Genomic DNA, 26,576 nt, shown 5'->3' on the forward strand with positions numbered 1-26,576 from the left:
TGCAGAACTTTTAGGTAAGGTTACCAAACTTATTTCAGGTTCGCTAAGAAATTTCGTCCTGTTCTTGTATTCTTTGGTATCTTATGAGCAATTTGCCTTCTCGGTGTGCTCAGCGTACCTCATTTATTCCGAAAATATGTATGATAAACAAAGTGTCTATGCGTATAGGGAATGCATGGGTAGGGTCTGCATGGGTTTAGTGAGTGTCATTATTGTTTTATAAAACACACATCATGTAACTCATCCCAAGGTGAATTCCACAAAATTTGGCTGATTATGTATTCATTGACACATTATTTATTGGAAAACAAGACTCCCTTCTGGAGTGGAATGCCCCTTTAAGTTGAGGAAGTGAAATTAGTACCACAACAACAGACCTGATCCTGTCTTCTTTTTCTTTATACTTTAGTAATCCAATACAAACACAGAGAAATAGCCTCCAAACGTCATTTAATTACATCAACAATATTATATCACATTAAACAGACACTTTTTCACTCTTACTTTTTGTACAGACTTCATGTGATTTCAAGGAACTTTTCAACTTTAAATTTTGGCCGCCTCTTATGCATGAATTTCAAAACAGTTCCTGGCTGATCATATTTTCTTACAATAAATTGTCTTCTCATAAAGCCAATCTCTTTGTGGTAAAACCCTGCTCTCAAACCTTCCTCCAGCATATCAGAACACTGCTTTTTGATATTGCAATATTTATTTTTGGATTGGCACCTTAAAGGAATATACATGTAATTGTAAAATGAGTCTACCACAAAGATAGAGACAACGCATTACAAAGAGATTCCTCAAATTTCCTATACAGGAGGTCCTTGATTAAACTGTTTCGATTGAAAATTTTTAACGTGTTATTTTCAGCCCAAACCACCTGTCATTTGAAGGGAGAAAGAAGGAATTTCAATCTTAGCTTTAGAATATTCATCACATCACACCAAAAACATGGAGGAGACAAACTAGTCTACCTGCCTAGGTATTATAATCATGGCAACCATCAACATTTACCAAGGACATTTCCTGTAATATCCTTGGATGTACAAAGCTTTTGTTGAAAAACACCTATTAAAGCAAACAGCACAATAAAACATACATACTTAACTCAGGGATAACGCTTGCTCAATCTTTGTCCGTGCCAGGAAACGTCACATAAGTGTGATCAGAGTTATCGTCTTCAGCACTGTCTGTCCCAGGAAGTGTCATATAACTATGATCTGACATGTTACTATCACTTACAGACCTTGAGAGCGTGTCCTTGTCTTTAGTTTCTCTCTCTGGCTGTAAATCCATCTCTCTGGCTCCGGCTTCTTGTTCTGTGTTAGCTTCAGGGAACGTCATATATTCCTGATCTGAGTCTTCGTCTGTAGCGTTCGAAACTTCATTTTCATGTTGTAAATCTCCCTCCCTGGCTCTGGTTTCTCGTTTTGTGCTAGCCTCAGGGAACGTCATATATTCTGGATCTGAGTCTTCCTCATGCCCTGTAGTGTTCAAAACCCTGGCAGAATGATCCTCGGTATTCTTGTCGTTATCATAATGTCCAGGTAATCGTTCTGTGGCTGTAGATTCCCCATTGGCTGAAGTCGTCTGGGCTTCGTTGCTGGTGACGTTCGTTTCGTTGTCATAGTGTCCACATGATTGTGCTTTGATATGGAGTGCTACCATGCTCGGAGTAAGTTTGGCTTTAGGGTGACTTGAGGGAGCTCTTGTTTTTACCAAGTGATCTCTCTTAAGCTTGTGGCCACGACTTACGGTGTTTTTGGTCTGAGTGGTCTTAACTGGGATCGTCCCTTGCGAGTTCTTGCCCACGTTACTGACTGAAAGTTGATCGTCATTTTCATAGCGCTCCTCAGTACCAGCGTTTAAGAATTCATCATCATTTTTGAGGTGCTGTGGGCCAGTCTCAGAAAACTGATCATCGTTCTCGTATTGTCCACCCCTGTCTCCTCCCCCATCTGAGAACTGGTCATCATTTTCGTAGTGTCCACCCCTGTCTCCTGCTTTTGAGAACTGGTCATCATTCTCATAGTGTCCACCCCTGTCTCCTGCGTTTGAGAACTGGTCATCATTCTCGTAGTGTCCACCCCTGGCTCCTCCTGCGTCTGAGAATTGGTCATCATTCTCATAGTGTCCACCCCTGGCTCCTCCTGCGTCTGAGAACTGGTCATCATTTTCGTAGTGTCCACCCCTGTCTCCTGCGTTTGAGAACTGGTCATCATTCTCATAGTGTCCACCCCTGTCTCCTGCGTTTGAGAACTGGTCATCATTTTCGTAGTGGGCACCACTTGCTCCTCCTGTGTCTTCATTTCCAGAGCCTGTAGCTGCATTCACTGCATTTCTATGTCCATTGTCCTTCTGGCGCATTCTTTCAAACTTGTAAACACAAGCGACTATTGCTGCGATGATAATGCAACCTCCACAGAAAGATGCCAGTCCAGTAATTATAATCTCTGTGGTAGACAATCCGGTAGGAGGACGATTTGGGGTGTCCTTTTCAACAGCATGGTCATCTACTGGTACCATGGCATCCCAGACTGTTGTTAGGTGCTGAGGGTTGTACTTTCTTGTGCTTCTCTCACTGGCTTTTGTTGTAATATTGTCAGATTGAGCCATGTCATCAATGTCTTGACTTACTGTTACGTCCTGGTAGACTGCAGATACACTAGCATTCTGGGTATGGTTGGCTCTCACTTTGCATGTGTACGTGCCTTCAGTGCCATTGCTCATTGGACGGATGTTTAACACAGAGTAGCACATTTTCTTTGTTTCCAGTCTTGTGATGTTTGACCCTTTACACGACAGTTTGCTTATGTGGGTATAGTTTTTGGAGAACTCGTAACTTGATGATCTGTGGTCTCCGTTTGGTGTGATCCATGAGAACTTTAGACCATCCAGGCACTCCGTCTGGCAGGTGAAGGAAACGTTACCTGTAACAGTTTTTTTGTCTGCGATAATAGAGACTTCAGGTGAGGCACATGTCAGATCATCCCATCGAACATCATTAATTAGCTTGAAGCTTCCAGTCTCACCATCCATACACGGAATAGTCCATTGCATTTTCCCATTTCCAAGGATCCATTTCTTGACTTCCCTCATACTGCAGTCACATCGAATCTTATTGTAATTCAACTTCAACTGTATAAGGTGCCTCAATTCTACAACATTTCCCACGGATGTTATAGGATTGTTAGTCAAGTCGACAGACCAGATAGTTGTAGACTCCATACCTTGTGGAATGCCAAAAAGACAATTATTGTTGATAGACAAGAACCTCAGCTTGACGAGCCCAGGGAAAGCAGCATTGTGGATATGATATATCTCATTATGGTCCAAGTTCAGATTTCTTAGCTGCTCTAGTCCCTTGAACGTTTCTGCCTCCAGTTGCCTGATACTGTTTCGACGGAGATCCAGTTCGGTCAAACTCGTCAAGCCTTCAAAGCAGCCTGGTTGTAGATGCACAACATGACTGTCCTGTATACGCAGATATGCCAAAACCGTCAGACCGCGAAAATCTCCCACCCTGATGTTCGTGATGTTTTGATGCTGTAGTGATAAGTCCTGCAAATTTGGTGGCATCGCAGTGGGGATGTGATGGAAACTGCAAGCTTTTAAACACCATAGCGATGGAATTATATCTATAAGAAATGTCTCACAGCATTCCAAACTAGAGGACTTGGCCGTGTAGCTTGTTCCACTCCATGCCACAAGGAGTAACGTCATAAACAAACTTACGTGCCTCTGGTTCGCCATCTTACAGTTGTGTGTCCAATAAGATGTCCAATAAGTACTAGTCATTTAAGCTTCACAACCTAGTACGCATTGTAGGAACTTTGTTCGTATGAAGATTGGAGTAGGCTCACAGCAGTGATCGTCAGAATGTTCAAACCACCTTATGGTTCTTAAGTAGACTTTCTTCTGTATTAATCTCACCATTCTCATTAATATTTATATTTCTGTCGATACATAGTCATCTAAAACTCTCAGACCATCAAGGACTGAAAATATAAAGGATTAAAATTCATGAGCAAGAGGCCGAAGGCCACATATTACTCTGTGATGTATTCAAGGTTTTTACATTGGGCTGTGATGCGTTTAATTTTTAAATCAAATATGACAATGATAAGAGGGCTATTCGATCACATCTGTGGGTAGCACTGCATCATACATACAACCATGCAGCATACTAATTCGATGACATTGACTGAAAAAAAAGGACGAAAAGGAGAAATGAATTTTTGCCCTTGATCCATTTGTTACTCTGTGACAGAGGGTAACCTCTGATGACAGAGTATTTTTTGTACGTTGTGATGAGTGTTCGCATCTGTATCTCTATGTTCACTTTGCTGCATTCATAAAACTATAGTATGTAGTTTGGCATGTTGTCTGCACACAGTTGCGCGATGATGCACATCGTTTTTTTTTGCAGTTACTGTAGCTGTTTTTAAAATTGATGTGATAATTTCAGAAGTCACCCCTGCGTCCTTGATGGTACACTGGTCCAGGTCTGCGTTATCTCTGCACGTTAGGCCCCGTGGTAATTGGATACTGCCAAGCAGATGTTGCGTGATTTTCTCTGATTGTTTTGTGCTCGTCGTGTTGTCAGCTGTTCCATGGTTATCAGTGATTAGCTTATCTCCAAGCAGATATGGGGTTACGTCTTCTCTAATGCAGAACAGCTGTGGCGGCAGACTAAGAGGAAACCCTAAACAGTCAGTCATAGTCATATGGCATATTACAGCACCGTTGGGGTTATACCGCCCCTTATGGGGTGGCATTACCCTTCTAGCTGAATACGAGACGGGGATGCGCCAGCCTGGGGTATGGCTCTCCGCATACACGGGACCTCCATTTAACGTCCTATCCGAGGGACAGCTCTAGCCAAAGCTAGGTACTCATTTTCACCTGAGTATAGTGAGGAAAGCCGTGTAAAGTGCCTTTCCCAAGGGCACAAGATCGGTGACACGCAGCCGGATTCGAACCAGCGACCTCTTAGTTACGAGGCAAACACGCTGCCGCTGCGCCACTCAGTCTCACTAATTATCACTAATCCCTAAACAGATTCAGTTAAACCTAGACAGTTAAACCATAGATACGTCACTGAGTATGTTACCTACGGTCACTTGTTTGTCCTTTCAGTTGATCGAGCGTGTTGCCACGGACCACCCGTACCATTCCCTGTACGTGGTGCTGGCGCTGGCCAACGCTGACCTGGATGGGAAGTTCATAGGTCAAGGGAAGAGGGTCACCAAGCTGTCACGCAGTCAACACAGCCAGAACTCAGATGTGGAGGGGGAAGAGGTTGGTGTTTTTTATTTGATATTGGTTTACATGGAAAATTGAGCTGTGACTTGAAGTGTGAGCTTTAATAATCATCTCAAATGTACAAGTTTCAAGTGTACACGCTCTGTTAATTCAGAGGTTTCCCCAACATATCCAGGACCCTCTTTATCTTTCGCTAGATTTATTTGCAAGAGGTTTACAACCGAACACACAGACCGACTTTGAACAAAGACTGGTGGTGACATACACGACATGTAGTATCTGGAGCTTGGGTCCAGCTACTATCGCCATGTGTCTCTGACATCACATACCAAGATTTAAGTTAGTTTTTAGTAGTAGGTAGATGGTTCTATTTAGTGAAAAAGGTTGATTCAGCGCAGTTCCAGTGTTTTGGACAAAGTCGTAGGTGTTGTAGCAGTCTAGCCCCTCTGTCAGTTTTTTACATGATGACTTTGTGCATGTTACATTAGTAAATTTCTACTGTTATCCCCAGGCGCGTACCACGGTAGCGGTGCAGGTGTTAGAGAAGGTGCGAGTGCAGAAGGGCAGGCTGGTACAGGACATGCAGGGGCTGTGTGAGGCGTACGTTCAGCTCAGCAACCTGGATGGCAAAGCATGGAAAATGGAGAACGAAAGGCTGAAAAGTAAATAAATCTTATTCTTAACTTGTCTTCTATTCGTTTGCATTCAGCTGCAGCAGTACATATTTTGGACAAAAAATACCATACAATGTTAAATTCCACTATAGGATCATGCAACTTACAAACTTTAGACGTCTACAATGTTAGGTGTACATTCATATAGATAATATACCAGAATTTAGTTTAATTTGATGGTATCAATTGCAGTCGAGAGGCTGTTTTGACAACAAAGATAATAACGTAAAAGATAGATTTCATTGTAATATAGTTTAAGGAGACATTTGTGGTTAAGTGTTTTTGTAAAGTAGTCATTCTTGTCAGGTAATGCTACTAGAAGTCAATGACAGGCCCCACTCAAAGGGCACATTTAACAAATACAGTTAGTACGGTACACGTAGCTTCAAAGTTGTTTATGTTTGACTCCCAGGACCCAACAAACTGAGCAGCCGTGAATCTATGCTGATGAAAGTGAAGGATCTGACTACAGTGGCTGTACCAACCGTTGACATCAAGGTATTTTAACTGTCTCCTTGATTCTGTTGTTGGTCTTGTCATACATGTATCACGTAAGACTGTATGTCTATGCCTCATGCAGCAAAGATCATCGATGATGTTATGGAAGACTTGAGGTGCAGACCTGAAGCTATCTAAGCATGGCTAAATTCATAACAATCACACGTTTCTCAGTCAAAGCTCAACATGACAGATCCCTACGGAACATTTTTTGGTAGAGACAAAAATGAAACAATATTGTGAATCAGTGCCAAAGAAATGGATGCAACTATATAATATAGATTTTTTCTTGAAGAAACTAATTTATGGATTTTAAAGCATCCATATACATAGCTGGACAGATATTATTAGCCACTCTTTTGGCATAAGCCTCAAACTTCGTATGCACGTTGCATGGCAGATGCTGGTTATATCACACTGAACGACCAATGTATAGAAGAAAATGAAGCAGCTGACAGAATTGATGTGGCTTAAGTTTGAATCATTGCGTCATTTCTTCCAGGTGGACCCCACTTGTTGCTATGACGACATCGTGTACATCCGGGAATTCGACCCTAGCGTGAGCTTCCCTGGTGGCATCAACGTTCCCAAGGTCATCACGTGTCAGGGGTCAGATGGTGTCTGGAGAAAACAGCTGGTCAAGGTCAGGGGTTGAAGTTCAATCATCTATTAGATGATGTACATGACTTTTTATTCTATGTGATTCCTCCTGAATTACTCTAACTTGTTTATCTGTTTAAACTGGTGATAGCCTCACCCTGCAGGGCAGTGATCCTGTAGCAGGTGTTTGGGCTCCCTAGCGGTTTCCTCTGGAAGTGCAGTTGTTAGTTTATCAAAGCAGTGATCTACCCACCCGTCAGGGCCGAGATGACCTGCGGCAGGATGCAGTGATGCAGTGATGCAGCATTTGTTTGGGCCACCTAGTGCTATCCTCTGGAACTGCAGTTGTTTATCAAACTACAAATTTCTACCCTGCAGGGCCGAGATGACCTGCGGCAGGACGCCGTCATGCAGCAGGTGTTTGGACTGGTCGACTCCCTGCTGAAGAAGGATGAAGAGAGCAGGAGGAGGAAGCTCAGCATCAGGACCTACAAGGTAAGATGGGAAGTTACAGTTCAGATGTAACTTTCACTGTAACTGGAGGACTTAATACTTCCTTGAGGGGAATATATATCGATTCAATACTTTTTTTTACAAGAGAGATAGTGACCGATTTTCTTGACAAAGACTGAAGTTGGACACTGGAAAATGTAGGCACGTCCAATTTTTGTGTTTTGGAAAGTACAGTTCAACTTTAATCCAGAATCCAGAATGCATCTTGTATAATGCTAATTGTGGCAGATCACTGCTTATGGGACACATATAGGCACAAACATTGATATTTGCCCATTTTGTTACCACCCTAGGTTATCCCCATGTCAAAACAGAGTGGGCTGGTACAGTGGTGCGAGGGAACCATGTCTGTCGGAGACTATCTCATCGGCACCTCCAGGAAGCCGGGGGCGCACGTCCGCTACTACCCCAGGGACTGGCAGCCAGGCGACTGCAGGAAAAGAATACATGTAAGCAATTGTCAACACCACATGTCTGTGCTATGGAGGCCCCACTTCCATAAGGACGAATGAGTAGCTGAATGAGATATCTTCTAAATAAATGGTCTGTAGATTATGAATTGTTTTTTTTATTAGAGAAAACAATCACTTTTAGTAGATATTAAGGTGTGCGAACGTGCTACGTTGGTAGCTTTGATCTCTATGTGCATGGGAAAGTTTTGTTGCAGTTGTTTGTACCAAAATGTATTTTCTCTGAGAGGAAAATAATTCTAGGGCTGCATAAAGTTTGCTGATGTCATCCTTATGGTTAAAAAATCATTTTACTCTTTCATACCCAGCTATGAATATGCAGTATAATTCCTTAATCCATTCATTAGAAAACAATGGAAAGTCATAATGCCATGATTTTAGCCAGGGAGGTCACCTCATGTGCTCAATGAAAGGCTAGGAGTGTACATTTGTATGATTGTATGGTGTGTTTACATGTGCTATGCCCTGGAATGAGGGCTATAGGGTATCTCAATAAACTCAGTAGCGTTGATGATTTACAGGAGAAGGGTGGTTCACGGTCGGACGAGCGGTTGCGTGTGTTTCGGGAGGTGTGTCGACACTTCCACCCCGTGATGCACCACTTCTTCATGGAGAAGTGGCCTGACCCCATGGACTGGTTCGAGAGGAGGCTGTGCTACACCAGGAGTGTCGCAACTTCATCAATCGGTACTGTAGCTCTTGTTTTTCCATTTTTTTCCCATTAGGAACGTGATAGAACATTTTAGGTGGTTTGATTGAATTGTTGAAGTTTGTTGACAGTCCCACAGAGCTCCGAAGATCTTAGACCGCAATTGTTTGGTAGATTTGGAAATCTATGGCTGGCTTAATCCGCATTGGCTACATGGAAGTACGGGTCAAGCAACTAGGTGCAATCATATCTCTAATGCCCATATGTTAGGCAAATATTCCAATTCTAATCATTTCTTCATTAACTTGTGCCTGGCTACTCTACATGTAGAAGTGAATAGAGGTGTGAGCAGAGCTGATTTATCATGGATGCCTGGCTACATGTTGCATCAGGGGTTGAAATACACATAATTTTTGGCCTACCATTTACTGCATGCATTGAAGACTTCTGTAGCATATGGGTCTATGACTGTGCATGATTTTTTATCTGCTTTATCTATTATTTTTCTGCCAAATCCAAGAAAGAAAAAGTTATATTAAAATGTGGACTAGAAGAATAACCTTCATTTAGTGAATCCTTTGACAACTGATGTGCTGCTGTGTCCCCATAGTTGGGTATGTGCTGGGCCTGGGAGACAGACACTGTCAGAACATCCTCATTGACACCAACACAGCGGAGCTGGTGCACATAGACTTAGGTATGGTCTACAGTTTTAATTGTCAGTACTAGTAGTTCAGACAGGATACACCCACCTTCGTTTTGATCACTGGATTGCGTTGCTTTCTTGGAAGTTGTCCGAGCCTTTATGTAATATTTTATGCTAATGTATATTGACGTAATGTATTTATTGTTGATAATTTTTTACTACTGTAACAGTTCATATATACACCGATGGTGTACTAGTAGTCATCAAATTTTTACTCTAGCTTGGAAGTGACTGTGGTAGTCTCTCCAGAGATCACTTTGAATGACACTGTTTTCAATTTTATGCTTTTTGTAGGGGATACATTTTGTACATGTACATACACAGTGTGAAGTCTCAAAGTTTCTGAAATCAGTTTCTATGCAGCTTTTATTTGTCAACACTTTACAAGAGTACTGCTATCTGTACACTTTGCATGCAGGTATTGCCTTTGAGCAGGGGAAGCTGCTGCCCACCCCAGAGACTGTCCCGTTTAGGCTAACCAGAGATATTGTCCACGGTATGGGGGTGACTGGGGTGGAGGGAGTCTTCAGGAGGTAGGGCATTTTGTATCTATATATCCTTCCTAAGGAACAGTCTGTTTGTGAAAGTCAAACTTTCATAACATGTATGTCTCTTTATATTCCTGATACTTCATTTTTGCAGGAACTGAATTTTCATAGAGAGCAAAAGTTTTTTTTTTACTGTGTTTTAAGTTTTGCAGTTGAAACAATGAATGTCATGCAGTATGAGAAGTCATACTTTGAAATTCATTGCAGCAGTGTCATGAATTTGTGTTGTTCGTCCGTCGAGTCGACGAGGACCGCTGTCGTCATCATCTTGTCCATCATTCAAGTAGTCAAATGAGTTTGCAGGTGGCTGTACAGCCCTATCTTCGCTCTGAAGTGTCTGTGAATTTGTGGTGCACTGCCAAATGTAAAACCCCAACAAATATTTCAAGATTTATAGTAATTTGTTTTTGTACCTGTCAGATGTTGTGAAAAGACGATGGAAGTGATGAGAAGTTCCCACGAGGCCCTGCTGACCATCGTGGAGGTATGTCATCTGTAAAATTATGTCAGGATATTCAATTCAAACACCTGTTCGCATGATATATTATATATTATGTGTTAAGTGTATTTATCCTTGGTTGAACTCTGAGGCCACACGAATTCATTTTCTTGGTTCTCGTGCTCTTTGGATTAAAATTCTGCAAGATGTACAATGTCATGTAAACATGAAAACAAATGGCAAGGGGAAAACTTCAAATGTGGCTGTATTCACTCCCAAATTGTGAAGGGAAGCCCAGTCTTTTATACCCTCAGACTCAGCATTGATTTCTTTCAAATCTGAGAACAAACAAATTAAATTGGTGTACTCTAGGTCCTGCTGTATGACCCCCTCCATGCGTGGACCCTAACCCCCATGCAAGCCCTCAAGCTGCAGCAGATCGATGCCGACACCACCGGCGCAGCGGACATCTTTGAGAACGACTCGGGCCCGAGCAACGAGAACAAGGACATGAGTGAGAGGAACAAGGTGGCAGCGCAGGTCTGTAACTTGTTTTTTGTTTATTTGTTTATTCATTGACAAGAAAAAAAAAGCAAATTGACCTGCTGGCTGCTTTTCTTTAAGGTCATGAAGGAAGAGTGTTCTTTTTGGTGTATCCTTGCAGCCAGTAAGCACCATCTGAGTAAAGCGGCTGTTTATGTGCTTGAAGCACCTCCTCCAACACAGGACCCCCATTTTACGTCCCTTCTGAAATATGCAATCCCTTACGACATGTCCTAGCTGAGTTGACCCTGGGATCAAATGCAGGCCCATAGGCCCACGGTATTGGATCCAAGCAGTGAGGTGGCATTACTGCTTGCGTCACAGAGACAAGACTTGAATGATCAAACAAAATTTGGCAGGCCTGGATTGCACGCCTGGCAGATTCATGTTGGATTGCACTGGGAAAGCCCACATGTCCGAGTGCCCTACGCTGCAGGCTGTGCACCGCAGGGGGTCTAGCCACACGCACACGCAGAGAGGCTGAACCTTCCCTTTTTGCAGACATCAACCACTCCCTCTAGCTGGCTTCACGCTCCCTGCAGGCATGGGTTCTCTTAGGCCCATCAGAGTCCACATAGGCTTCATCCCATTAAATTCTGAATCCTTCCAAAGCTTGGTGGGTCATCTCCTTGGTTTAATCAAGGGTAAAGATTATATAATGAAAGTCCCAATAAATCCTTTTATAATATACATGTAATATATTCGTTTTCCCATTCTGCAGGTTCTGATGAGACTAGAGGACAAACTGAAGGGTTTGGAGGAGGGGATGGTCCTGAGTGTGAGCGGACAGGTCAACATGCTCATCCAGACTGCACGCGACCCCAGCAACCTCAGCAGACTGTACTCAGGCTGGCAGGCCTATCTGTAGATAGTACAAACAGCACAGCAAAGGCTGGCAGGCAATACAACGTAGGCAATGCCAAGCGACTTCATCTCAGCAGGCCTATCTCTAGACTCTATACAGAAACTTCAGCAGACCCTACTCCAAATGGCCTTTCTCTCATAAGATAATATACATGCAGGCAACGACCTCTGAGTCAGCAGACTACTCCAGCTGGCAGGTATTATAGGCAGTAACTTCAGAGGACTCTACTTAGACTGACAGGCCTATCTCTATCTTAGATAATACAAGAAAGAGAGGGACTTTTAAGGTATCTCGGTTGGCTAAATTGGCATTTTGACCTTCCACTGTTTTCTTATTAATAAATTAAGAAAGAATGGAGCCGTAACGAATATTGATAGATGGACATTTGAGAATTCTAAATCTGATTTATTTGGGCCGAATTGATGACGTCATCATTTTTATTACCTCTGATATTATTTTTTTCTATGACAAAATACAGCACCTTGGTACATACCACTGTAATGAAACTTCGTTTTTTGTTGCATAATGATGGAAGCTACAAACGTAGTGTTGCGCAAATTGATATCTACTAATGATCTGTAGTAATTAGAGAATGTTTGTTTTCATCTAATTAAAAAAAATTAATTCTTAATAACTACGGATCGTTAGTAGATATCAGTTTGCGCAACACTACGTTTGTAGCTTCCATCATTATGCAACGATAAACGAAGTTTCATTACAGTGGTATGTACCAAAGTGCTGTATTTTGTCATAGAAAAAAATAATATCAGAGGTAATAAAAATGATGACGTCATCAATTTGGCCCCCAAAAAATCAGATTTAGAATTCTTTAATGCCTATCTATCAACATTCGTTATGGCTCCATTCTTTCTTAATTCATTAATAAGAAAACAGTGGAAAGTCAAAATGCCAATTTAGCCAACCGAGATACCTTAAAGCCATATTAAGCCATTCAAAACGGCCTGGGAACTATATCCTCATACTTTGTGCATGTGACCTTGTCACTGGGAGCAAATGCTGCCAACAGTCAGGAAAATTCCGATTGGCTACTGACCATGGCAGTCCATATAGGTTGGCACTCTTGTCACTGATGATCATCCTAGATTGCCTTCTCCCTGGCTAACATTGTAAGAAATAGCAAATTGGTAGCCAAATGGCTACTTCTGCAGTGTGCTATACAGGTTATTTTCTATGGTAGGATAGTACAGAGCAGTCCATGTTCATGACTGCAATTAATGATGCAAAGGGCAATGTTGTAACTAAATCATGGAGCTTCCCAATTTTTGGTAACATCAACTTTTACAGTGTATCTAGTGGAACTAGAAGCTGAAGAACTTACAATGCACTGAAAAGTATCTCTGTTCTAGCAAAGTAGATATTATAGACACAATGTATGATAGTTAACTTTATTTGAATCGCAACAAAACAATACAATGTGGAGAATCTGAGGCAGCAGGTGCTAGTGTTGTAGTTTGTATGCTGACCATTTGCTTACAAACTTTACTTTAGGTTAAGGACTCTGTTTTTTGTATTACAGTATTATAGATACTTGTACATAATGCATCACTGTCGCAAGAAAGCTGACTTGTACTTTATTGTTGGCAAAGAGTAGCCTGGGTACCATCCTCCGTTGTAACCACTAACTCAATCTTTTCAACCACTGTCAGCCAGCAAAAAAATTTGGGCCAGCAGTCACTATGGTGGATGGTAACCAGGCTAGGCAAAGAAAGGCAATAGGTAGACTAGCAAGGGAAGAATCCCTTCACAAAGCTTATGATTAGTAAGAATAACAATATGTCTGAGACAAGTAGGTCTAAGTGACAAAATTAACATACTATTAGAAAACTACTTACAAATTCTTACCCAGCTACTGTACTGAATAATGAAAGTGCTATAAAATGTTTTAGAAATTATATGACTTCTCTAGAATATAAGAACATGGTGCTAAAAACGTGTGGTCAGTCTCATTTACTACCTTGTACATAATGGTAGCTATGTGTACAATGTGACTGTGTGGAACTCAGTTTCTTAAAAGTGTCCCTGCATAATAATAGCCATAGTTATGAAATCTTGCATGTTCTGTTTTTTAAATGATTATTGATATATTACATCATAAACAGTCTATCATCATCTGTATACAAATTCATAAAAATATTTTCTTTCATTCATAATATATTGTTCCAATGACATACATAGCATATGATCTGTTAGATACTTAAATCTTCATATATTTGTTTGTGACTCTGCTTCATCTCTAATAATTTCCAAGCAGATCGATGACAGGCTGCAAGGCTAAACAGTATTAGTGGTGCATAAAATCAGAGGCCCTATCAATAGCTCACAGCCACCAAATCTCAAGACATCTTACAACTTAATCTTGTAGTTTGTCATTGTCAAGGAGATCATTGGATGCCAATCCAAGAAGCATGGATCATCATATGCCACTCATTCCTGTCCATATTAGGCTGTACTGCTGAGTACTGTCTCTCTGCTGATGATGTTGGTATGCCTTCTTTCCTCACAGCTTGGCCCTGTTACTCTTGAGGAAAGGCTGAAGGTACTTGTAGTAAGACTCGTGAACCTGGAGGGAAAACACAAGAACCTATTGTAAAAGATAGGTTATTGCTCACTATCAACCTAAAGTTTTAAAAATGTGACTCAAAACAGACACAATTGGAATTGGCCAGATTTTGCTTGACAATCACAATAACTGCGGAAGGACAAAATCCACAAGAAAGGCCACGTAAGAGATGGATTTGGAAGGGAAGACTTCTATCTCCTAAACCTAAACAAACAACCCTCAGACCTGTTGGGTTAGACTTCTCGGCCCACTCTTTGGATGTTTGTACACTCTGTTGCCACAGCAAAGGGTGTTGTCATGGAAACAAATAGACAAACAAACCTCAGACTTGTTGAGAGGAGACTTCTTGGCCCACTCGTACAGATGTTCGTACACTCTGCCGTCATAGCGACCCAGGACAGAGCGCAGGATCTTGTCGTGGAGATCAAAGGCATCGACCAACGCCACGGCATCGGGTCGGACTCGAGCTAACATGGCGCTCAGGTGGGAGCTCGCAGCGTCGATGTCTCGGCCTGTCAGGTAGCCGTCCTACAAAGACAGAAGGAAAGCAGGAAGATTTTTAGGTCATGCATATCGTGGCACCTTGTCCCCCAAATGACCATGAGGTCTAGGAACTAGGTACATTAATTATTATGCATTCCCATGCATATTATGTCTCGTGTTTTTGGAATGATTTTTCTGACATTATGTTAGATGTAATACCTTTGTATGATACAAATTTTGAAAAATAAAGACACCAAGACAAACAGATTGAAAACAATACCTCTATTTCTACAAAGACAATGGAACATAACAAGACACTCCTTATGCTGACCTTGAGGAAGTCCCCCGCATGTTCCGTTATGCCGTACAGGGAGTACAGCTGACACAGGGATGTCAGGACCGCCCTGACTGACTCATCCACCTCCACTGTCTGCACCGTCTCCGCAAAGTTTCTCACCACAAACGAGTGGACATGGGCCTGTCAAAAACAGGTGAAGGAACATGATTAGTACACATGATTCTACTGCTAAGACGCTGCAAAATCTTAAGGTAGTGTTCCTGCAACTGTAGATTTCCACAGTCCCCTTAACATGGCTGCATTCTTGCTTTAAGAATGATTAAACTTTTACAGACTGGCAGTGCCTGTATACTCTTGTCAAACACCACAGAGAATTGGCAGATGCTTTCTTTACTTCTTTTGAGAATTTCTAACTTCTACCAGTATATGCAGTAACTAGCAAACACGGAAAACAAATGTACAATAAGTCATGTAGCTGCTAACAACAGCAACAGACAATGGAAAATCATGTTGACAGCTCGCCTCCGTGTCAGCTGAAATGGGTAACATCACTTGCTTAAGTCTCAGCTATAAGAAACTTACTTCAGCTGCCTTGATGAGCAGGACAGAGCAGCTGTTCCATGCGTCCTCTCGAGCCTTCCCTTTCTGCATTTCACCCTGCATCTGCATGGCGGCGTGTCTCACCATCCTACATGTACAAAAGTACGTAAATCGACATGTTTCTATAATCTAAGTACTCTGGATCTGGACAAATACTGGGAAACATCCCTTTAGTTGGGGTCAAGTGCCCAGGGCATGATTTCCAATGTAGGGAGACCTCCTCCCTGTACTTCACCTGATTTGATATTTACTTATTCAGATTTACAGAAATGATCTGAGAGGATCCGGCAACAGGAATGTAGCTTTCCTCTACAAGGCCAGTTACATGTAGTTGAATATGATAGAAAGTTCCACTCTAAGGAATGTTTTGGGGAAGTACAGTCCTTGTATTTATTTCTTTAGTTCTTTATTTGGATTTATCACAGTGAAAAGGAGGGCAAAACAGGTGCAAAATGCACCTTTGAAGGCTGCCCTCCCACACATAAAAACACGTACATGGCACAACATAGACTATACAATAATATATACAATAGAAGCATAAAATGACATTATCAAGATATACTTTTGTAACTAACATTAGGCAAAATCATGGTAGAGTCGATTCCATATTACCGAGAGGTTGTTTCTTGCCTTTTGTTCTAACATTTTGGAAATCGTTGTAACAATCTAACTGTGCTAAGTAACTGTTTAGAACTATTTATAACATCTATGTGATGTTCTAAATATTTCTATAGTATTCAAACATGTTAGGAAACATTTCTAACATCAAATACATTATTTCTGTTAGTTTCTAAACTGTTCCAACATAGATGTATCATTTGTGATCACATGTTCGAACATGGAAACAATATGATGAAACTGGGTCAGTGGGCTGGGAAGAGGGCAATTCACACACCCCTGCCAAGCGCAGGAAATTATGTCTGTCTGACACCTTCTCACAGAAGACTCACCATTGTATACTAAAGAAAATCTAAAAATACAAGAGCCAAACAAAGGACCAAGCTTAGCAGCTTTGTTTATGGGGTCAATAAAAGTTTTTATGGAGGGAAAAAATGACACAAAATGTTGGAACAATAACAAAAACACATAGATGTTTGAAAATCGTTCTAAATAAAGAGATAATTATATCATTACTTTCCCAAATGTTCCAACAAATATAAAAAGGTTCAAACATGTTTAAACTTTCATTTTGAAATGTTTGAACAATTTCGAACTTTAGTGACTGGAATGTTCTTTTACTCAAAATAGTTCAAACTTATTACAAATATTATTTCAAAACCATCTCGGTGACTTGGAATTGACTCTACAATGGCACAAAATGAAAAAAACAAAAGCGACTGTTAGAGACTATGAAAAAATCTCCCTCACCTGGCTGCCCTGTGCTGGAATGCGGCCACCAGTGTCCCCAGATCAGACATGTTCCTGTTACCTGCCACAGGTGAGGGCTGGACGGCAGACAGGTACGCAACGGTGCCGGTCAGCCTCTTACCTGCCTGGGATTGTGCAAAACACTTCACCAGGTACCTGTGCGACAAAATGTACATATTTTGAATGTATTGAAATTTACAATACATTTTGATCAAGTTTTAAAGTCTTGATGAAGCACATTGTCAACATACAATGACAACTTAAACTTTGAAGAATTGTTCTAGGGATATCTACTGTATGGATACTTTGATGAAGGTTAGACATCCAGGTAATAAGATATGCCAAATGGCGTTACTCAGACAACTGGATATGACTTGGGAAAGTTTTGGAAATTTTCCAAAATCATATCCAATTGCTTGACTTAGTAGTTATCACTAAATAGCAGTTACTCATTGACAAGCAACTGGCTGTGAAACTTTGGGAAATTTTCCAAAATGATATTCAGTAGCTTGAGTAACTGCTATTTGGTGATAAACATACTGAATAGAGAGTGACCAAGTGAGTACCTTGCTGTCTGTAGCATCATGACCGTGTTCTCCCCCTCTGCTGTACACAACGCAGCTGCACCACCAAACAGCGCCGGCAGACCGCTGGCGTGGGAGTATCCGTGTCCCCCACATGCCATTCGACATACATCAATCCCTCTGGCCGTCACTGCTGTGGTGTAAGACTTCAGGCCAGCACTCAGTGCATGCAGCTAGGAGGTAGACAACATAGTCAAAATTACCAATCTAATATCTCTCAGAATTCACCTTCACAGAGCCTTTTCTGTCCCCTGTGCCAGCTGTTAGCCAATCAGTAAATTGATTACATTTCCCTAAGTTTTATTTGGGTAAAGTTCATTCTCTGATTGGCTGACAGCTGTCTAGGCGTCAAGCCCATAAAAGTGGAAATCTCAGCCCAGTTTAGGGACTTGACTTAAAGTGAAAGATTTTAAAAGGAAAGTAGACAACAATATCTAAAGGCGAGATAAACACTTTGTGAAGAATGACACTGATCACCCTGTAATACAAACTATGCTACCTTAACATTGATAACTTAGCTACCCTAACTTAATGATAGACATTAAAATACAAATGAGTCCAATAAACTGAATTAGCATACTATGATGATGATTTTAGGTTCAAAGTTATAAACAGATGTAAGAAAAACTGTGATTTACAAACTACAGCTAAAGCTACATTTGTACAGCCTTTTTCAGGATGACTAGCCCATGTATTTTGGTCATCTGACCCTACCTGACACACAACCCCAGTAAAGGGTCAAATGCACCTGGAAGCTTGCACCTCTCCCTTGAGGTAAAATAGTTTATTGTATTGCCCTGCCTCTTCCAGCAAATGGAAGTTTTAATTTGAATCATGTCATCTATCAAATATCAGCACAGATGAGATCAACACAGATTCCACGATTTATGTCAGTTCTTTTAAGTAGCCAATTGATTGATTGATTGATTAATTGATTGATTAATCCATCGATCAACAGGCTTTACTTCTGCCAGACAGGACATGTCACCATTTTCCGTGCTGCCTGTGATGCTGCCATGCTGATACATCATATCTTTGATTTATGTTTGATTTACCAATAATTGATTATTACTGATCGATTGAATCATTGACTTATCTATCAGCCTTATTTCTACCAGCATGCGCATGTCCCATTTCTCTATGCTGCTGCTTCATGTCAGTTGGAGTCAAAATTTGACTGACCAATATATTGACTAATTTATTCACAAATCAATGGATTGAATGATAGTTGATCAATCGATTAATTGATTGATGGATGGATGGATGGATGGATGGACAGGCCTTATTTCCGCCAAACAGAACATGTCTCCCTTTTTCCATGCAGCTTCATGTCAGTCCACTAAATTCTAATTGATTAAGTAATTGATTGGTTGATTGATTGATTGATTGATTGATTGACAGATGTATTGACAGGCCTTACCTCTGCCAGGCCAGACATGTCTCCCTTCTCCATGCTGCCTGTGATGCTGCCGTGCTGCTGCGTCATGAACCATGAAGCGAACCAGAAGGCATAGGCAGCAGCCAGCTGGGGGAACAGCTTGTACTGCTGCGTCTGGTACTCAAGGATCTGCGGCTCCGGCTCTCTGGACAAGGAAAATTTCCTTACATTACTTTCAAAATTTCTTCTTTGCTAGAACCATTTTTATGAACCGACTAAGTAATATGTAGTACGCATTCTATACAATTAATGAAAATCCAGGGCTCGAAATTCATTTTTGGGATTAGGTGCACTGGTGCACCCAGCTTAAGAAATTGGGTGATTTTTAACCTCCTTGGGTGCACCAAAAACTTTTTGGGTGCACCACTTTTGTTATCTTTCTAAACACTTAGATGTCAAGAATATGATGTATACTAGTATACTTTGATATCTTTACATACATAAACTTAAGAAAATGTTTGGGTGCACCCACAGAAAATAATTGGGTGCACAGTTCCAATTTTGGGTGCACCTGGGTGCACACGCACCCAGTATTTCAAGCCCTGAAATCTGTTATGCTGAATGTAGATGATCATATCAAACTTACATGAACTAGTCTTGATATTCATAAACTCAAAGGCTCAGTTTTCATACGATTGTGAACAAAAGAAATTTGGCATCGAAATGATGTCCAACCATTGAGCTGCTGAACCTACCCTGGCTTCATCTCGCTCTGCCTGCGAACACAGCTGTAGCGGACAGCGATAGTCGTGGCGGAGGCGAGAGCTTGGGCAGCGCTCATCACAAACGTTCCCCGCAGGTACACCATGTTACTGTACGCCAATTTGGAGCTGGGCGGCTGGACGTACGTCCCGTCTGCTTCCACGCGGGCGAACTTCATGAGCATGTTCTCTCGTGGGATTCGGACGTGGTCAAACCTGGCAAATCCGTTGTCGTTGCCGTTTGACTCCATCTTGGGTCCAATGTCCCCCAGGGTCACCCCTGAAAATAAGAGTCAAGAATCATTTACAAAGGAGCAAAGAATGAATGTTTCAACATTTGAAAATTTGAACTAATTTCTGATGAACGGAACCTGGGTTACTAGTATTTCAGAAGGGAAGCAACGGAACAAATTTCATAGACCTGGACATGGCAGCTACAGATTAGGATCTGTGTACCTTATACCCCCTTTCAAATAGGACGGCGCTCTCACCCCACTCACTCTGCTACCAAAAATTTGACAGAAAGCTCAACGAATTGTATAGAAAAGAAACAATTTTTTTTACATTTTGTGTGTTTTGTTGTCTTCTCGGTCACACTTTTACATTTTGTATGATATACCCATATAAAAGCGAAGACACATATTTTATTTAGGTCAAAGTGAGAGTGCAGCGCGATCACCGTCTAGTTGAAAGGGGGCCTTAACAACAAGGTCTGAAATTAAACATGGTCAACAATTGAACAATGATGAAAGCCCAAGCTGACCTGGACAGGGCTGATGGTTCTCCAGACTGCGTATCTGCACCATGAAGTTGTGAGGTCCGTAGCACTTCCCCCGGGTGTACAGTTGGGCCATCACAGTGGCATGGTTGGCCGTCTTACCCACTGAGGAAAACATGTTAACATTATGTAACAGTTATCACTTCTGATGATATTGCAAGTCTAAAACAGTGAGTGATAGCTTCAATATTCAAGATTTTTATAGTATGGAGAATAAACTAACGTTGATGCTTTTTATTCCACTTAGTGCATGTGGAAATCAAACAACCAGACAAAACATGTAGACTTTTACATATCAAGCTGAACTGATACAAGCTTTTATAATAATGGCAAGGCATACACCAACAGTTGTGAAAAATGTACATTCCTTTTAGAAATAGGCTCATGGCCAAGGGACATTGCAAGGACTTTGGACAAAGAAATTCTAACTCACATCCGCCCGGCCACCACTTGGTTGAAGTGAGAGTAGGAGAGTTGATGACAAACTCCTGTGTGGAGGGGTCATAGGTCGCCGTGGTCTCCAACCCCCTCACAAATGTGCCTTAATGAAGAGTTGAAAATGCAAAGATTCAACAGAGCAGTTCTAGAGAAAACACTGTGTGAGAGACAAACAATCATTACTTCAATTGAAAAACTCATATTCAATTCAATGATAATAATAAACTACTGTGCAATCCTTCTTTTCTCCCACCTCATGCACTTTCTTCCCTGATTGTGATCTTTTAAGAGCATGATAAGCAATGGTTCCAGAGTACTTTTGGAAAGGAGTTTATACATTGTAATTGTAAAGGCCTAAGAGTACACAGAGCAGGTACACACCATGTCCCATCTCTGTCTGTGCATACGCCCCAACGATAGCGACGTCCTGTGCAAGTTTCAGCCACTTCTTCTTCTGTTCCTCTGTAGCCTGCTGCTCGATGGTGGGGGTGAAGGCTATCCAGTGTAGGGTGATGCCAATTCCCCCACCCAGAGTTTGTAATGCTGCACTGTAGGTTAGAAAAGTTGTAGATGAGGCTGTCATCATTTGCTATTCACTGAAAGTGCAGTTCCCTCTTATTATTATTCAGCACTTGACATCTTGGTACATTGTCTACATCATATAAAATCATCTCTACTAATCTCATAAGTAAAGAGGGTTTCTTGACATGCAGTGCTTTGTCACCTGAAGCTTTTTCTTTTTCTTCCTTTGGTGCCCACGATCCTTATGATCATCATGGCACAGTCTTTATTTAACGTCCTATCCGAGGGACGACCCTAGCCGAAGCCAGGCACTCATTTTCACCTGAGTCAAGTGGGGAAAGTCCAAGGGCACAAGGTCGGTGGCACAGTAGGATTCAAACTCAGGACCTCTTGGGCCTGAGCCCAACACGCTGTCGATTACGCCATGCCGTCTCACTGAAGCTCTACCCCTGAAGCTCTACCATAATGTTAAACAAGGCCCCCAGCTTGCAGCAAATGCAGTCCCTCACACAGAGCCCAAACAGGGCTTGAACCTCTGCCGTCTGAATCCACAGAACTTGATCCATACATGGCAATGCAATGGGCTGTTTATATGTATGAAGCTTACTTTCTGTATGTGTCTAGATCCTCCTCTGCAATGTTGAGTTCCTTGACACGTTGTAACATGGTGATGCAACGTTTCAGACCGCTGCTGTACAGCTCTTCCCTGGACATGAAGGTGGGATCATCACTACTGTATGCTGGGTCGCTGATGGCTAGGGATTCTGGGGGGAAAGAAGAACTTAAATTATTACAGGAAAATCACACTTTTCACAACATGTGGTGCTCATCACACAATGTTTACAGCTTTATGAGTTGGGCCATGTTGATTTGATTATATGGATGACATCCTCAGGGACCCCCCAAAAGTGGTGCGAGAGTGCAAATAAAACAAGAAAGCTTTTAAAAAAAGCTGGCCGGGGCGCATTTGGAAGGACTACCTCAAAATTTCATGTTGTGTTCCAGTAAAATGTGCATCATTATTAAACTAGAAGTTTATATCTAAAATCTATGGGAAGTTGGCTGGAAACCTTTGTTCACTGGTATAATTGGATTTTCCGGCGTACTTTTGTGGGCGGAATTGTATCCCTTGTGTGCGCTGTGTGCCGGATATAAAAATCGTAAAAGAAACTCCGGTGCGAGACCACAGCCAAAGGCGGGAAGAGGTCCCGGATGTGCATTGTCGTTCTTTCTTCGTGACAGAAATTTCACTGTGGAGAACCTCTTAATTGGAATTCCACACGAATCCAGTGATCTTTGATTCTACCAATGGGATGTTGTGGACTCTTCAGTATGAAGCGTAGAAGTGCATCAGTGCGTCTATTAAAGTGTATCGCACACATGACAGGGTCTGATCTCATTAGGTTCCATTTGTCTTGTTGTGGTAATGCTTTAGCTTCTTCATAGGTCAGGTCAGGATTCAGGGTCATGAACAATTCTGGCCAGTTTAAATCATTAGCAGACACAGTGACAAACCATGTTGGTGGTCCAATAGTGTTTATTTTTGCTAGCAAGTTTAGCAGTTGGTCCTTGAAGTAAGCTGCTGTTCCACGTATATTCTTCATAAAAGTGTATGATGTGCTTTCAACATGTTGATCAATTTCATGATGCAGATCGCCTGCTGTTAGTGGCTGTGCTATGGATTGTGATCTAACATTACTCTGCTTTTGCATTCTACATACAATGGATATCTGACTGTACAATTTCTTGATTTCATACGAGTTCAAGGCAAAGAAGAGCCATGGGATGTTTTTTCTCCAGCAATCATTGATATTGAGCAAACGTGATTGGAAGTACTGTAAGTCTGTTAGTTGTACATCACGCGTCTGTTTGAAGCCATTTTTACCATATGGGTATAACTGTGGAAAACAGTGTTCCTCAAGATCAGTCTCTTTAAATATGCTTTGTGGTGGTGATGTTTCACGTGGTAGTGATATCACTGGGACATTGTCTGTTACATTCTGCAACAGAGATTGTAACTGGACATTTGGATTAATGTAGTTACAGGGAAAAGCTGAGAGTTCTTGGACAGTAGAAGGTGCACTTGAGAAGTCTGGTTCATTGGCGTCTGTGATCATTGGATTGAATTCACTTGACTTTTTTACCCAGTTTTCAAAGGTAGCTATGTTCACATGTGAATATAGATGATTATGCGTTACCAGCCATGTAAGAGCTTCATGCATTTTGGAAAATCGTACAATGTGTTGTGGGTCTGTTCTTTGTGTTTTACTTTCATTTGTCTGACAAGGGTGTACTATTACTAGCCCAGCTGTATCTTGGCTATGTGGTAACAGTTGGCAAGTAGTTTCAATGTTGGTAGGGAAACTTATGGCTTGACCTTGTTCACCAAATTGTCCACCTGGTAATACAATTAACTTGATGAAGGTGTATTTCAAACTGACAAGTCTTGTTTCCATTCTACTGAGTTGTTTCAGGCATGATGGAATGTCACCTGGATCCATATTGTTAGTCCAAGCATTGGGTATGGGTTTGTCTTTTTCAAGACAAATCAAACACTTTGAACAGAGATGATGTTGACCAGAAATATCATTGACTATTTTGTCTATGACAGCATTGTTGCAGTTTCGCACTTGGTCATGAAATAACAATTGTCTACATATGCTACAGTAGTACTTTGGCTGCTGTTTTATATAGCAATGAAATGCAGGAAAGTCTGATTTGTATTGTTCACTGGTATAGTCTATGCTATGTTCTCTAACATATTTTGTAGCCAATGTTTTTCTCACTCTATCACAGTTTTTCCTCTGTCGTTGCGTTTTTTCTTGTGAAGATTCTTGTTCAGCTCTTTTTGCTTTGCTAGCTTTGCGTGATGTCCTTTGTTTTGCAAGTCTTTCGGCTTTTTGCTCAGGGGTCTCATTTGCTTGTTTTGCTTTGTATGATGCTCTTCGTTTTGCAAGTCTATCGTCTTTTTGCTCAGGGGTCTCATTTGCTCGTTTTGCTCTTTCCTGTGCAAGTCTATCTGCTTTTTGCTCAGTTGTCTCATCTGCCTGTTTTGCTTTGTATGAAGCTCTTCGTTTTGCAAGTCTTTCATCTTTTTGCTCACGGGTCTCATTTGCTTGTTTTGCTTTGTATGATGTTCTTCGTTTTGCAAGTCTTTCATCTTTTTCCTCAGGGGTCTCATTTGCTCGTTTTGCTTTATATGATGCTCTTTGCTGTGCTGCTTTTTGCTCACAGGTCTCATTTGCTTTCTTTGCTTTGTATGATGTTCTTTGTTCTGCAAGACTCTCTGTCTTCTGTTGATAGGTTTGTTTTTCTTGTTTGTCCTTGCATATTGCGCTTTGGATTGCAAGACCTTGCACTTTTTTATCATTTAAATTTGATGCTGCATTTGGTGACATTACTAATTGATTCAAGAGGCCTTCATTCCTGTTCTCTGGCATAGCACTTGGATGTTTGCTTGTGGTGCATGGCACAATGTTTTTCCCAGTACTTTGGTTACAATGTGGTGCAAATGGAAATGCTGTGTTTGGTTGTTGTAGGTTCTCTTTCGTAGATACAAACTCTGGTTTAACCAAGGTGTATGTGTGTTGTTGTTGAACTTGAAAGCAGTTTTCTGACTCAATCATAGAAGAAACATTGCTAGTCAGATTGATAATGTGTATACCAGTAGGTTCAACTGATAAGAAAACATTTTCTGCTTGTACTGGGACAACCTCAAAATTGCATGTTGTGTTCCAGTTAAGTTGTTGCAAGAATGAAACTAGATTGCTGTTTGAACTGTGCATGCTTAAAGTAGAAGTGCCATGGCTATCTGGCAATGCTGTTATGGGACTTCTGGCATGTGAGTCATAAACAAAATACTTGTTATCAGCGTGCAACAATGCTACTGTTGAACCAGTTATTCCATGTGCTGTTATGAAAAGACAAGTGTTGGATTCAGCAAATGCTGCTTCTAGGGCTTTCTTTAAGGTGTAATAAGGATAGACTGCTTCTGTGGCAAATATGTCTCCAGTGTAAGACTCTTTTATTGATACACGTACAGTATTGTTGTAAAGTTGCAAATAGTCTGGAATATCATCAACGGAGAGGAACTCCACACCAGATCTTAGTGATGGTTTTATGTAGGTGTATAGTGCATCTCCTTGAAAAAGTACACCATCAAGGTCTGTACTTGTCCAGGTAATTGCTTGTCTGCAAGTACTGTGGTTAACAACTGCCATTAAAGCATTTGCAGTGCATTGTTTGCCTCTATTATCTCCACTGAAAATGATGTCACCTTGGTGGTATTTTCCCGATAAAATAGATTCACACATTGTTCACAATATATGTGTTCTTTGCTTGACTTTATTTGCACAATGCACAGTGCTCAGTGGCACGATTGAGTCTGGTGTGTGCAAAATGCACAGTGCTCAATGGCACGATTGGTCTGGTGTGTGCAAAATGCACAGTGCTCAATGGCACGATTGGTCTGGTGTGTGCAAAATGCACAGTGCTCAATGGCACGATAGGTCTGGTGTGTGCAAAATGCACAGTGCTCAATGGCACGATAGGTCTGGTGTGTGCAAAATGCACAGTGCTCAGTGGCACAATTGGTCTGGTGTGTGCAAAATGCAGTGCTCAGTGGCACGATTGAGTCTGGTATGTGCAAAATGCACAGTGATCAATGATCTGTTAATAGGTCTCAAGGTCTAATTTGGTTGGATCAAGGACTCTCTTTCAAACCTCTTTGGTTGGATGCAAAATGTAATGCGTAGATTTCAGCAGAAGAAGTATAAATGTGTACTGTGTAAAATCTTATTGAGTACAGACTTTTGCTAGCTGTAAGTTTCTGTATATTACTGTGTCACTTGTATATATAGCAGAGAACAGTCTAAGGCGTCACTGAAACAGAAAGAAAATATTGTCTTGATCACATAACATCTTACTAGTACCAACAAAAAGCAAAATCTACAAAAGTTCAGGTGTGACATCTTGCCAACTGCTTTGCTGGATTGTTAACAGTTAGCTACAAT

At 41.3% G+C, this 26,576-nt stretch overlaps 3 protein-coding genes across 3 annotated transcripts in view; 1 reads left to right on the forward strand and 2 right to left on the reverse strand.

Moving 5' to 3' along the window:
• The window catches only part of LOC118422781 (serine-protein kinase ATM-like), a 63,265-nt gene extending 51,255 nt beyond the window's left edge, over nucleotides 1–12,010 (forward strand). Inside the window, exons 50-61 of the mRNA XM_035830536.1 lie at nucleotides 5,143–5,304; nucleotides 5,780–5,930; nucleotides 6,355–6,440; nucleotides 6,943–7,083; nucleotides 7,419–7,535; nucleotides 7,847–8,002; nucleotides 8,545–8,710; nucleotides 9,283–9,369; nucleotides 9,797–9,911; nucleotides 10,347–10,410; nucleotides 10,738–10,905; nucleotides 11,630–12,010. Coding sequence (XP_035686429.1) covers nucleotides 5,143–5,304; nucleotides 5,780–5,930; nucleotides 6,355–6,440; nucleotides 6,943–7,083; nucleotides 7,419–7,535; nucleotides 7,847–8,002; nucleotides 8,545–8,710; nucleotides 9,283–9,369; nucleotides 9,797–9,911; nucleotides 10,347–10,410; nucleotides 10,738–10,905; nucleotides 11,630–11,776 — 1,560 coding nt within the window. The 3' untranslated portion in view covers nucleotides 11,777–12,010. The remainder of the gene's footprint in view (nucleotides 1–5,142; nucleotides 5,305–5,779; nucleotides 5,931–6,354; nucleotides 6,441–6,942; nucleotides 7,084–7,418; nucleotides 7,536–7,846; nucleotides 8,003–8,544; nucleotides 8,711–9,282; nucleotides 9,370–9,796; nucleotides 9,912–10,346; nucleotides 10,411–10,737; nucleotides 10,906–11,629) is intronic.
• An 859-nt stretch (nucleotides 12,011–12,869) lies between these two features.
• Nucleotides 12,870–21,990, reverse strand: LOC118422279 (peroxisomal acyl-coenzyme A oxidase 1-like). Its single transcript, XM_035829797.1, has 12 exons — nucleotides 21,986–21,990; nucleotides 21,424–21,590; nucleotides 21,038–21,145; nucleotides 20,590–20,709; nucleotides 19,821–20,106; nucleotides 19,108–19,270; nucleotides 17,670–17,860; nucleotides 17,104–17,259; nucleotides 15,718–15,823; nucleotides 15,169–15,315; nucleotides 14,676–14,882; nucleotides 12,870–14,354 (listed from the first exon to the last, which is right to left on the reverse strand). Exons 1-12 carry the CDS (start codon nucleotides 21,988–21,990, stop codon nucleotides 14,292–14,294), a joined length of 1,719 nt encoding a protein of 572 aa, XP_035685690.1. The 3' UTR covers nucleotides 12,870–14,291.
• A 177-nt stretch (nucleotides 21,991–22,167) lies between these two features.
• LOC118422280 (peroxisomal acyl-coenzyme A oxidase 1-like) overlaps nucleotides 22,168–26,576 on the reverse strand; it is a 6,174-nt gene continuing 1,765 nt past the window's right edge. The window contains exon 2 of the mRNA XM_035829798.1: nucleotides 22,168–22,328. Coding sequence (XP_035685691.1) covers nucleotides 22,168–22,328 — 161 coding nt within the window. The remainder of the gene's footprint in view (nucleotides 22,329–26,576) is intronic.

The sequence above is a fragment of the Branchiostoma floridae genome, chromosome 9 (genome assembly GCF_000003815.2).
Source record: "Branchiostoma floridae strain S238N-H82 chromosome 9, Bfl_VNyyK, whole genome shotgun sequence".
Classification (NCBI taxonomy): Eukaryota; Metazoa; Chordata; class Leptocardii; order Amphioxiformes; family Branchiostomatidae; genus Branchiostoma; species Branchiostoma floridae.